The following is a 13291-nucleotide window of genomic DNA, read 5'->3' on the forward strand; positions in this document are numbered from 1 at the left end:
ACGCTGGAAGCCCTCAGTTTCCCTGGTCGTGCTAATGTTTCTGTTTTAGCTATTGATACAGTGTCAGCCATGGCTAAAAAGTAACAGTCTCAAAGCTACCGAGTAACAGCTTGAAGGAGTGAGGGTGCTGGAGGAACAAAACAAAGGCTTCCGCCCTGGGAAAAAAAACAACAAAAAAGCTCCCATCTTCTGTGGCTGAAATCTAACTCAGTGGTGCTGTGAAACCTTGCTTCAGAGCACAGGGACAGTTTATTTTATTTATTTTTAACAGTCGTGAGTTACAGTACTACTTTAACCCCTAACAGATTCTCTCAAACCGTCTCCTCTGTGAAAGTCTCTTCTTCCCAAACATTCCGTCCAAAGGATGAATGTTCTGTTTGCACCCGGTGCATCCAAATGTTCAAGTCAAAAATATTTATACATTTTATACTTAGGTTTTTTTTTTTTGTCTGCTAAAAATAGTATTGCAAGTTTTGGCTTCTTTTGACATAAAAATCACGATCATGTGCAAAATGCTGACAATGGAAGCGACTGATCAGGATATAAGCAGGTTGTCCATTCTGAATGCTTTAGATTCTGCATAATTCTCCTTCCCCCACCAAACAAAACAAACAAAACAAACAAACAAACAAAAACCTCTCTCATTTTAGGAACATCTTGTACCAAGCCCTAAGTGCTCCAGGGAGGTCTCTCTCTCTCTCTCTCTCTCTCTCTCACACACACACACACACACACACACTCTCACACGCACACAGCCGGCTGGCTGACATAATGACAAATTTATGCAGCAGCAACATTCTGAAACAGTAGTTAAAGCCGAAGACAGCTATGAACTCCCAGTTCTGCGTTCAGGATTTACTGCAGAGGCAAACAGAGCTTTTCTCCGAGTTTTCAGTTGGTTAATGGGCCATAGGCCCGTTCCCACTTGCAGCAAAGACGTTTCCATAAAAATAACTCATCTGAGGGGAACCCAAGCAGGAAATGACTGGGGGGTGGGGTGGGGGCGGGGCACGCTGGGCCTGTTCTCAAGTTAGGGCTGTTGAATGCGGACAGGTCAGGGCCAGACACACCAGAGTCCCCTTGTACCCTTAGTGGGGGACCAGCCCTATGGGCCAACCCTCAGTCTCCACCTCCCACCTTCCACTTTCTTCCAGCTCTAAACACAAACACCAAAGAATGAGTTTTCATGGAGAAATAAGACAGCCCGTTTTTACCTTCCTAGAGTCCCCTGCGGTGCCCAACATCATGACACCTGGGCAGGGTCTCCTTGCCTGTCATTCACAGCTCCATCCACATTCAGGGCAAAGACAACAAAATCAAACACAGACTGAAGCAAGGACCACTCTGGCGCAGACGCAGTGCGGAACGCAGACAGAATTCAAGTGCCGAGGATGCCGGCCGGGCGGGCCCGCCAGGCTCACAGTATCTGTCCCATCTCCAGGTGCTTCTGTGGACCTTTGTTCTCTGCCAGCTGCCTCTGTGGCCTGTCTCCTCCGGGAGCGCAGCCAAGGGCAGAGCCAGAGAGGGTGGGGTGGGGTCTGGATCCCAGGCCGGCACCCACCACCCCGTAGCTCCAATATGGTCCAGTCCCCCTGTCCTCCTCGAAAAGGTGCAGCTAGAACTCAGCTCTGAGAGACTATGTAGTGTATGTGTATTGCTAATGGTCAGGCCTAGGGGCAGTGGTGCAGACGTGGAAATACTGACCGTGCTCTCTTGCTTACAGGGTCTGGAGGAGTCAGGGTCAGGCTTGCCGGACAGGACAGCCCCGGATTCTGGAATTATTCATCTTGTAAACAGAGGAGGAGGGAGGGTCCGGTTGTCTTAATTGATTTTCCTTGGGAAAAATGATCAAAAGATGCTAAGGCACTCTGGAAGGCCCCCCCGAAGCCCAGGCCCACCACTGCCCCACGGGGCATCCGGGGTGCGGAGGGAGCACCCTGGCAGGTACAATCGTCAGCCGCAAACGCTCACTCCTGACCCACGGCTGCCACCGTGGGATACATTAGTGCAAAACGCTCGGCCTGGCCCACCTGGGGCACAGGGAGAGCTCAGGACCCATTCACATTAAATTATTATTATTAAGTCTTCCCTATAGCTCTTGCCTTCCTTACCCAGAACAACAAAACAGACGGCGATTATAAACAATTAAGGAACAGAGGTCACGGGACATTGTGCTAGCCTGAGTGGAGGTCAGGCGTCCTCTGCGCAGCCACTGCCTCCCGCAGGGGCTGGCTGACCCTCTAGTGGGGGTGCTCACTTTGCATGGAGGTGGAGATGACCCTCGTGTCAACAGCCAGCACAGGCAGGCCCGTCTCCCACAGGTCCCCGGGGATACTCAAATTGAAGTGCAAACTTGGGTGGGGGCAGCGATGAAGGGAAACTCCAGAGGGGACCAGGGTGCCGCCCCACCTCTCATCTACCAACGCCTCCCTACTCCATGACCTCCTCCCAGTGCCTAGGAAGGTTTGGTCCTGGTCCCCAGTGGGCCCCATCCCTACCTGGGCCCATGACAGGGGAGGAAGAATCAGGAAGGGGCCAGCCTCTGGGCCAGGTACTTCTCTGTCGGCCCTTCTCCCCAGGAGCGCAGGCCCCAAGGGACACGTGGGGGCTGAGGCTGCCCACACAGTGCCTGCCCATGGTCCCCCCCCTTTGTAAAGGCACCTCATCTTTCTGGAGGGCAGGCACATGCTTGGCCCGGTGGGAGGCCCAGGAGGCTGAGTACAGAATGAGAAGGAAGCCCCCTCAGAGGGCCCCCAAGGCCTCTCCATGCAGGGAGAGCAGCATCAGCAGGGGTGAGGAGCCCACTGGGAAAGCCGTTCCCACACCAGGACACAGCACGGGGCCTCCCACTACAGAGCTTCAGCTCCGCGGGTCATGGGGGTACGCTCAGCCTCACCTGTCCACCCCATGCACGGGGAGGGGGATGGGCCACAGCTGCCCTTGTCCCACTCACAAAGCAGGGGGCCGAGTGCCAGGTGGACAGATGGGCAGAAGGGAGCAGCAGACCTGCTGCTGGATGAGGGGTCCTCTGGCCACACCTGGGAAGCTGCCTGTGTCACTAAAGGCAAAAGGACAAAGGCACCTGGGCAAATGGCTACCATGTTGCACCTGGGACCCTCACCACTTAGGAAACAATCAAGCTTCAAAGCGAGTGCTCTGGCCTCAGCAGGCTCGTCCTCCACGGGCCCTGTTGCACTGCCCCCCTCCCCGCGCATCCCTGAACCCCTGGTCCCCTTCCAGCATCCACACCTGCAGACCACACCAGATCAGGCCTGTGCCTGCCACCCACCTGAAGACCAGGCACCTTCAGAGGCACACGGCACGGGGGCCTGCTTACATCTGGCCAGCCCCGGCAGCCTGTCCCCAGCCAGCCCCACATGTCCTGGCTGCACTACCCCAGGACACCCTCTGCCCCCACTGGGAGATGAGTGGACCCTGGACCAGACAGACACCCTGACTGCCAGAAATGACCACCCCTAGCCACAGTGGGCTGGGCACAGGGACACCCAACCCTCCTAAATTTTTTGCTCTATTGGGTCTGACAGTTTCTAAACCATACATGAAAGAGATCTAAATTACAAGAACAGAAAGACAGAGAAGCATAACCCCAAGGTGGCTAAGGAGGCGGCGGGTGGTGTGGCCACATCAGTTGCACACTTCCATGGTGGGGGCCAGTGGGCCGAGAGGCCGCAGAGCTGAGAGGGGTCCAGCAGAGCAAGAACAGTGTGTGGGAGGCATCGGTGCACACTGTCTGCCCCTGAGAGTGAGTAGCCATCGCTGCAGCCCCACCACGGCCCCCTGCACATGAGCCCCACACAGCCTTGGCCCCCAAGTCTCAAAAAGAAGGAAAAACAAGGAGCTTGAGCCCCTGGGGACCCAGCCTTCCCCATCCCCCAGAGAGGGCCCACAGGAAAGGAGTAGGGTGTCACAGAACGCACGCCCTGCCTCAGGCCACCACTGCCCCAGCTCTGGCTTCTGAGGTGGGTGAGGGTGGGGTGGGGTGGGCACCAGGGGCCTGGTGGCCTCTTGCCCCCTCCCCAAGGAGGGGGAAGCTACAACTTGGAGACTAACCTCCTGAATATCAAAAGGGAACCCTGGGACCTTTCTTGCAGTGAGGTCCCCAAGGCCTAACTGTTTACAGTATAATGAATGCATTTGTTTCCTTCATCGATTTTAAATACAAGCAGAATAAAAATCACATTTTTCTCAGGCAACAGTAGCAGTTCAGTAGGTAAGTGGCTCGATCACATTGCTGTATTAGTAATGCATGCAAGCAGCTCTGGTGCTCTCTGTCCCTCAGGAGGCGCCGACCCCTTATAAAGTCCCCGCGTAGGCTCCCTCGGGCCTCCTGGCTGTGGCCACCGGTGTCTGGGGCCTGCTGGAGCTGGTGCTGCCCTGCTCAAAGGGCTGGGGGGGGCTCTGGCCGTCAGCGGGCAGCGGCTCAGGGGCAGCTACCTCTTGGATGACCGAGCCAGCCCCATCTACCTCCTCTCCGGCCTCGAAGGCAGGGTTGGTGGCACTCAGGTCGACATTCATGGTATCAGTTCTCAGCGCTACAATGGTGGCGGTGTCGCTGCGCCGCTCGGTGTAGATCCGTTGCTCGAACACCTGTGCCGCGGTGGGTGGGAACTCAGGGTCGAGGGGCACGCTGGCGGCCGAGGCACCCATGACCGTGCGGTACATCTCCACGCCTTCCGGCAGCATCGACTTGATCTTGGGCAGCCAGCGCTTGCGGACCCGGCGGGCGTTGGTGCACATGTCTGCAGCGATGACGTTCATCTCACTCTCCTTGAAGCTGGGGGCAAAGTTCTGACAGTACACTGCAAGGACAGGGCGGCAGGGAGGGTGTGAGGTCGGCCGCCTACGGGGCCACAGAACCACAATGCCCTGGACCAGCCTCACTGGTGAGGCCCCTGTGCTGGAGTGGCCACTCCTGAGGCCAGGCCATCAGAGACCGGAGGACACTCCCCACTGCCTGGCCCGGCAAGCCCCCACGTTCCATTGCTATACCTCTGGCCGGTTAGCTCCAGCACCCTTGCCTCCTATACCCCTGTCTCGGCCTCCCTATCTCCTGCTGAAAATTGGGGCTGATTAGAGGGTCTTCTCAGAGGAGTGGGCAAGGACTAAGTCTACTGAGAACTGCCCTGTCTTGTCCCAAGGGACAGACAGCCACCACCACTACCATTAAAAACACTGTCCTTCCTTCCCCATGGGGGCCAGATCTGGGTCTCCAAATGCTACCAGAGCCACAGTAGGTCCCCGGACAGCCCCAGCCTCCCCCTCCAGCACCTGGTGCTTTGGGACTGTAATTACTGACCACAAAGGCCCCTTTTTGCTTTAAAACAGAATTAGCCTCACAAGGGATTTTTTTAAGCAAGAAAACAAGATAGTGCCTCTGGAGCTGGCAGCCCCAGGAGGCCACGATTGTGGCCGGCCTGGCCTGGCCAGGGAGCAGTGGCCTCCCCCACGTGTGGGGTGCAGGGCAGGCATGTGCCCCACCACGGCTGCCCCCCCCCCACAAACCCAGGAGCCGGAGGCAGAAGCTGGCCCGAACAGATGGCAAAGCCTCAAAATAACTGAGAAATGTAAATAAGGGGTTTTGTTCAAAAAGGAAAATTAGATCTATTTCACATATTAAAATAGTTTCGCAGCTGAATTCATCACACTTGGAAACCTACCAAGAACATTAGCACCTCAAGACCTGGCTTCCAGAGCTGCTCTTTTCTCCTCCTCTCCCCCCTTGGCACCCCAGGGCCCACCCCGCTTTCCTGAGGCCCCACCATGCCCTGGAGACCCCAGGCCTCACGTTTCACAGCGTTCAGGACTCGGCTGTCCAGCGGCTTGCGGCTGGGGTCACTGGTGGATGATCGGATGCCGGTGCCGCAGCTGTTGGCAAGTGTGTTCCTAGAGGAGGGAGGACAGGGCAAGATGAGGTGGCCGGACAAGAGCAGGCTTCCCCATATGTCCACCTTGCTGGGAGGTCACCTGGCCTCATGTTCAGGCTGGTGCAATCCCAGGGGTTGTGAGCTGGGGGTAGGGAGTAGGCCCACCCTCTAAGAGACAAAGGAAAGGTTTCCTGGGCTGAGAAGGTAATCTGGGTGATGGGTGCAGGAAGATGACCTGGTCAGTCCTAAGCCATGTCCACAGGGACCCCATCATCTATGCAAGCTGCTCTGCCTTAGGGGACTTGTCCATACGATGGAGCAACTGTGGTTGTTCACCTTGCAGGACCACAAGCCCTTTGTGAAATGCCCGGACAGCCAGCCCCTCCCCAGAACTCCTGTCCAGGTCTGTGGGGACCCCACCCCGCCCAGGAGCACTGGCCTGTGCTGGGCAGCGGAGAAGCCGCCCAGGCGTAAGGGCCTCCCGCAGCCCACTCCCCTGCGCCCACCTGTCAAAGAAGGTGGCCAGGAGTCTCCGAAGGAGGACCTTGTGCTTCACCCCTGCACAGAGGTGACAGTTCATCAGCTGTCCACGTGTGATGTAGACGCCAGAGCCTGTGGTCACCAAACATAAAACAGTGAGGCCTGGGACCTTCCCCGGGCAGGGACAGATGAGGGGAGGATGGGGTGGGGGTAGTCAAGTCCAAGGCCGCAGCCCAGCAGCCCTCCCTCCCCCGGGCTGGGTAAAGCCAGGCGCCTCCCACCCCTCTCAAGGGAGCCCCGACCTCCGAGCTTTCCTCGCTGCATGGAGGCCCTGTCAGCAGGACGTGGGTGGCCCCAGCCTTGGCCACCTTCCTGGGAACACACTTCACAGGGGTCATCGTTGGCACTGGTTTGGGGAACCCTTGGCCTCTCCACTCTGTCCCTGACCAGGTCCCAAGAGCCTCAGGCTGGGCCAGGGGTTCTGGCTGTGGCCTCAGTGGGTCCAGCACTGACCCTTCTGGGTACATTTGGAGGGTAAAGCCAGTGCTGGGCAGGGGGCTAGGGGCTGGAGGCCCACACATGCTGTTGACCCCAGGAAGCCCTAAGTGCTTGCCAGGATGTGGATGAGCCAGGAACTGAACCCACAGCAGGATTGGACCCTGCCAGGGGCAAAGGGGGCTTTGGAAGGAGCCAGAAGGCTGCCCAACTCCACAGAGGGAGGGACAGTGTGAACGTGTGAGTGGCATCAGGAGGCCTGGCTGGAGTGTCCTCTTATCTGGTTCTTTCTCTACCCTCTTTTATGGAGCACACCGTAAGCCTTCTCACCAGAACAGGCATGGCAGGAAGACTCTAGGAACCTGTTTGTGCCAAGGGACCCCTCAGGGGAGAGTGGTCCCCTGTAGAGGTCGTCACCCCAGCCCCAGGGCTCTTCCCTAGTCCCCTGGGGGTCCTGTTCTGTGGCTGGCTAGTCTCTACAACCATGAAGACACCACTTCCTGAAGGAGGCTCTAGGTCAGGGTCCGGTCGCCCGGCCCTTCCACAGAGGCTTCTCCATCAGGCCTGGGCTGGCTGGACGCTCCTGGGCCTCATGCTCTGAGCCGCTCTCAGCCCCAAACACAGGCTGCTGCTGCCTCAGCAGGGACAGCGGAGGGCATTCCTTCCCAGACCCAGTTACACGGAGACTGGGCCTCTTGACCCTGGAACCCACTCTAGTAGCCTGGCCAGCTGGATGAGCCACCGCAGCCAACTGGGCTCCCTGCCCCACCCCAGGCCAGGTCAGCCCAGAAAGCCGCCTCCTGCAGGATGGAAGGCCCTGTGGGTTGAGGGGTCCCATGCAGGCTCCTGGGGGAGGGGACAGCACCCAGCTTAAGGCCCTGCTCAGGGACTGGCCATGTGGGGTGCCGGGCAGGAGCACGGCGGGTGGCTTGCCAGGACCACTGGGCACTGCAGCCAAGGATGTGCCCAGGGGCCTGCCTGGCAAACCAAGGGAGAGAATTACCAGAAAATGTCTCAAGAGCCATCAGAGAGGAAGACCACACATCAACTTTCATATTTTTGCTGACTGGCCTTTAAGACCTACAAGGAGCCAAATGAATCCCAGCACTTGAGAAGATGGCTCTTTGGACAAGACCAGGCCCTGTGGGAGCCTATCCTCAGGGGAAGAAGCCCAGTTCTGACTGCAGCCGTCTGGAGCCCGGCTGTCACTCTCAAAGTGGCAACTGGATGCTCACAGGAGGGTGGGGCTGGTAAACAAGATGGCTTGATCTGCAACCTAAATTAAAACACATGATTGCAGCCCCCTCCAGAAGCCACCGGCCCAAGGGACTCAATTAAAATGCTAAATTAATTCAATTGAATAACTCCTCTTAATGACACATTCTTCTAAAAGGAAATTAGAGGAAATTTAAGATGTTCTAGTCTCTTTTTTTGACTAATTGGCGTTGAGTACATTGTTCACTGCTCTGGAAAAAAAAAGCAAGGACATTTGCATACAATAGGGGGTGGGAAGAGGCCTCACCTGCCACCAGCTCCAGCTTCTCACCAGGGTCCCCCTCCGAGTAGAGCTTGGGGTGGCAGCGGTATCCGATCTGGCTGATGAGGCTGGCAGGCAGGGCCACCAGGTCGCGGCGGATGAGGACGCACGAGCGGCTCTCCAGCGGCACCGGCTCTGGTTTCTCTTGCACTATGGGCCCAGAAGTGAGTGACTTGGTGAGGACAGTGTCTGTGGCAGGCTGAGCTGCCCTCTGCGACCCCTGGGACCCTCCTGCCCCCAGCTCTGCCCTGGCAGGGGAGCCCCAGTGATGGAGTGAGCAGAAGATACAGGCACCAGCCCCGCCTAGGGAAGGAGCCTCGGGGGCTGGAGGTGGCTTCTGGAGGTGCCCACTGTACAGCCAGACCAGACAGGAGTGAGGGCTTGGGACTATGGGTGGTGAGGACAGTGCACGTGCACAGGACAGGAGGAGGACAGCAGGCAGAGACGTCGAGGTGGGACAGGGGCTGGCCCCGCAGGGCTTGCACTGCTCCCCTGGTGGACGGCCACTTCTGCTGTCAGGAAAACCGTGGCTTAGAGGGAGGCCGGGAGCTAAGGAAGGGGTCCAGGGCCTGTCAACCCAGCTCTCTCCCTGAAGCAGCTCCATGAGAGGCAGCCAGGTATGACCAGCTGTGCCACAGGTGAGAGATGTGGTGGCCCTGGTTATGTCCAGGGACACAGCTCCTCAGACCTCACACACCTGGCAGGAAGAACAGCTCTGCAGACATACATCAGCATCAGGCAGGAGCAGTGTCACTGAGACAGTCCCCAGCACTCTAGGACATCCCTGACAGGCCCCTGCGGGGGACGGGCAGCAGTCTGGGCCCTGCACCTGCCACTCCGCAGGGGTGCACAGCACTGCCCACAGACAGGCCTCTCGACGTCCCTGTGCCACATGGCCAGCCGGCACCACTGCTGTGACCCCAGCCCTGCCGCAGGATCCCTCTTGAGCAGCTTGGCTAGTCCAGGTCCCCTGCAGGACTCTGCAGTCAGGCTGAGAGTCCGCTCTGGTGCTCTGTGGGGCAGAGCCACGCCCATCTGCTGGACATTCAGCACTGCAGGTGCCATGAAGAAATGGGGCCCTGTCCCCAAATCCTGCCCAGCACTGCTTGGGCCGCCCCATTTCCTCATTGTCCCTTTTGCCTCGAGTCCCATGAAACGTTGCAGGCTCTGACCCTCAGGCAGGATCTGTGCAAGGCCAGTAGGGTTCCAGGTGAAGCCCAGTCCCCCGGAGCAGCCCTCAGGTCCCCACGTGGCACTGTGGTCACCAACCTAGCACTCCTCACATGGCGCCGCACAGGCTCCTACTTGGCTACCTTGCCCAGGTGTGGGCTGCTTCCCTCATCCTGGTGTCCCCAACACACAGGTAAGGGCCTGGGAGGGACTCCTGCCTGCGGTCAGAGGTTCTTGCTAAGAAGTCACACTGCTCCGGGTTGGGCCCGCTCAGTGGCCTCTCTCCTGCCTGATGACAGGAGGAACCTTGCAGGCTAGAAAAGATTTGGCCACAAGATTGGGTCGTGCTCCCCAAGGGTAGGGTGAGGGTCTGTCACAGCCCCAGTGGGGTTAGAAGCCCCTGGGCAGGAGGGGGTGGCTTATAAGATGTCCTGGTGCCAGGACGCCGTATCAACCAGGTTCAGGGTGAGTGGCTCAGACCAGATCCTGCCCTGTGGCTGCTCCGAGATGGTCAGAGGCAGAGGTACCTGCCGCTGAGGTTGGGCCAGCACCCATGTCCCTCCTCGTCCTGGACATACCTTCGGGAGTCACAGAAAACTTCTCAGGAGGACAGCTGCCTAGGGCATGGGGGGACTCAGGAGGGAGGGCAGCAGGGGCTCACCCCAGTTAGCTTTACTCCTGTGGGGAGGGGTCAGCATCTGGGTTACTCATATGACCCCACATCTCTTGAAATCCACTGGGAGAACCACCACAGGGGAGGCAGGGAGGGTTCCACTCCTGAGGACCAGGTGGGCAGGGGGTGCTGGGACCACCAGTTCTAACCCCCACTGTGTATCCTGAATCCCTGCTCTGTCATGGTGCTGACACCCGTGTCCTAGGGCCTTCTGGACCTGCCCCACCCCGCCCCGGTGGCAACGGGCTTGCTCAGCTGTGCCTGAGGCAGTCTCCAGTCAACTGCAGAGGAGACGGGCGCTTCCCAAAGTTATAGACACTTGGTAGTAGCCTAGGTGGTGGGCAGAGGCCATCGAGGGGCATTTCCAATTGGGCAGGGCAAAGAGAACCTTTAAAGTCCAAGGTTGCCTGGGGGCTTGGTGAACACAGCACAGACAATCCGGGTGATATTTTAAAATGTACGTAATTACCAGCCCCACCCCCGCACAGCCCGCCGTGATTACACACACAAAGGGGCAGTGAGGAACGTGGCATTTACATAAAGAGAGGCAGCAGCAGAAATGCTCTGAGCGCATCCTCGGAGATGTTTTTCTCAACACCAGAAGCTGTTTGCACTCTGCCCACCCCAGCCTGGCTCCCCAAGAGCCAGAGACTGTCAGCTGAAAAAACCTCGTCTATTTCTGCCTTGCCGTGTGCTGGATACTGCCTCTGGCTAAAAATAATCCTGAGCCAAGTTGTAGTTCATCCACAGAGGTACTCTGAATTTCTTCCTGCACCCCACCCCTCCCCCTGGCTCCCAAGTCACCCTCGGGAGGAGCTGAGCTTCAAGGGCCACGTTACCACTGGATTTAAAGAAAAACTCAGGAGGGCGGCGCCTATGGCTCAGTCGGTAAGGCGCCAGCCCCACATACCGAGGGTGGCGGGTTCAAACCCAGCCCGGCCAAACTGCAACCAAAAAATAGCTGGGCGTTGTGGCGGGCGCCTGTAGTCCCAGCTACTCGGGAGGCTGAGGCAAGAGAATCGCTTAAGCCCAGGAGTTGGAGGTTGCTGTGAGCTGTGTGAGGCCACGGCACTCTACCGAGGGCCATAAAGAAAGAAAAACTCAGGAGAGAGATTCGTCCCTGGTGACCTCTGGATGGGCCATTCAGAGGACCCACAGCGCTTGATTCCCAAGGCTGGGAGTCCCAAGTCCCCAGTCCCAAGGCTGTGAGCAGGGAACAGACCTCCTGAGCTTGGGTCTTAGCACCATCACCCCAGGACTGGCCACAACAGTGGGACAGCTGCCTTTGCCATCAAGGGTCCTGTTGATGAAACTTTGGTTTTCAGAATCGCACATTCCAAATATTTTGGCTCTGTTATATTTGGTGAAAAGTTCATGAAAGAGCAATTAACTGTTTGTATGAAGGTGTGAGTAACTGCTCTCCACACAGAGAAGGTGAGTCACGGTCACGACAGAGATACCCAGAATAGCAGCTGACCCAGGCAGACGGGGCACTGGCTACTGAGGGGAGGAGGTGGGAAGCCCCCTCTGATCACACGGGTCAGGCAAACACAGGACTATTTGGGTCGGGGGACTTTGGGTGGATCTGGAAGGAGCCCCTGCCATTCCCAGCCGGGTGGAGGCCCCAGAAAACAGCCATGGGGCAAAGCCTGTGTGGTCCCCGCATGTGGGGCGTGCAGCCTTCAGATCCAGAGTCACAGCTGAACTGACAGTGATGGACCTAAGGAGTCCGTGTTTCAAGGGACAGAGTGTCAGGTTGGGAAGATGGAAAGTTCCGGAGCTAGAGGGGGTGATGGCTGCACAGTATGAACAAGCTTCATGCCCCTGAGCTGTGCACTTAGAAGTGACTTCCGGGCAGCGCCTGTGGCTCAGTGAGTAGGGCGCTGGCCCCATATGCCGAGGGTGGCGGGTTCAAACCCAGCCCCGGCCAAACCGCAACAAAAAAATAGCCGGGCGTTGTGGCGCGCGCCTGTAGTCCCAGCTGCTCAGGAGGCTGAGGCAAGAGAATCGCGTAAGCTCAAGAGTTAGAGGTTGCTGTGAGCCGTGTGACGCCACGGCACTCTACCCCAGGGCGGTACAGTGAGACTTGTCACTACGAAAAAAAAAAAAAAAAAGAAGTGACTTCCATGTGGCCAGCGCTGTGGCTCACACCTGTAGTCGCAGAACTCGGGAAGGCCAAGGCGGGTGGATCCCTTGAGCTCAGAAGTTGGAGACCAACCTAAAGCAAGAGTGAGACCCCGTCTCTACTAAAAATAGAAATATTAGGCAGGCACTGTGGTAGACATCTGTAGTCCCAGCTACTTGGGAGGCTGAGGTAAGAGGATTGCTTGAGCCCAAGAGTTCGAGGTTGCTGTGAGCTGTGATGAAGCCAGGGCACTCTACCGAGGGTGACAGAGTGAGACTTTGTCTCAGAAAAAGAAATGACTTCCATGGTTGAGTTTATGTGTGTTTTACCATGTAAAGTTTTTTAAAGGAGGGAAGAATGAGTGTCAGCAGGAGATCATGCAGGCTTGAGGGGGAACCGGGTCCTACTGGGCCCTGACACTTGTCAACCTCGCTAGTCACTAACTGGGGATGTGCAGGGAGCTCTGCACCCCAGCACACCAGGACCCTGCCCCACAGGACACTCCCCTGGCGGGAAGGCCCAGCTGCAGAGCGTGTCCTTGGGGACTCACCCAGGGTCATCATCAGAGACAGCTGTGGCAGCCTCAGCTGGAGCCCCCACCAAGGGACCCCACACATAGTGGCTCCTGGGGGTGGCCAGGAGGGCTGGTAAACCCCCACGGTGCCCTGGGGGGGCCCTCCATGGAAGTCCATGGCATCTGCTACAACACAAAGTAAGTGAACCTGTAGTTCTTAATTGTATAGAAATATACAACTTAAATCCAAATTTGACAGAAAAAATGCTGATTCATACGGATGTTATGTGGGTCACTAAATATAAAATATCTAATTTCGAACCAAAATATAAGAAACACCTTAAACAAGAAGCAGTACAATTACTCAAAGTATGCGCCTAAACCAGGGACCCAGCTTTGCCACCTTAACGGT

At 57.3% G+C, this 13291-nt stretch overlaps 1 protein-coding gene across 3 annotated transcripts in view; it reads right to left on the reverse strand.

The window, feature by feature from the left end:
• Positions 1-430: 430 nt before the first annotated feature.
• NACC2 (NACC family member 2) overlaps positions 431-13291 on the reverse strand; it is a 78533-nt gene continuing 65672 nt past the window's right edge. For all 3 annotated transcript variants that reach the window (XM_053557668.1, XM_053557684.1, XM_053557677.1), the window contains exons 3-6: positions 8383-8547; positions 6392-6497; positions 5807-5904; positions 431-4820 (exon numbers count right to left, since the gene is read on the reverse strand). In XM_053557668.1, coding sequence (XP_053413643.1) covers positions 4315-4820; positions 5807-5904; positions 6392-6497; positions 8383-8547 — 875 coding nt within the window. In that variant the 3' untranslated portion in view covers positions 431-4314. The remainder of the gene's footprint in view (positions 4821-5806; positions 5905-6391; positions 6498-8382; positions 8548-13291) is intronic.

Source organism: Nycticebus coucang, chromosome 2 (assembly GCF_027406575.1).
Source record: "Nycticebus coucang isolate mNycCou1 chromosome 2, mNycCou1.pri, whole genome shotgun sequence".
In the NCBI taxonomy this organism is placed as follows: Eukaryota; Metazoa; Chordata; class Mammalia; order Primates; family Lorisidae; genus Nycticebus; species Nycticebus coucang.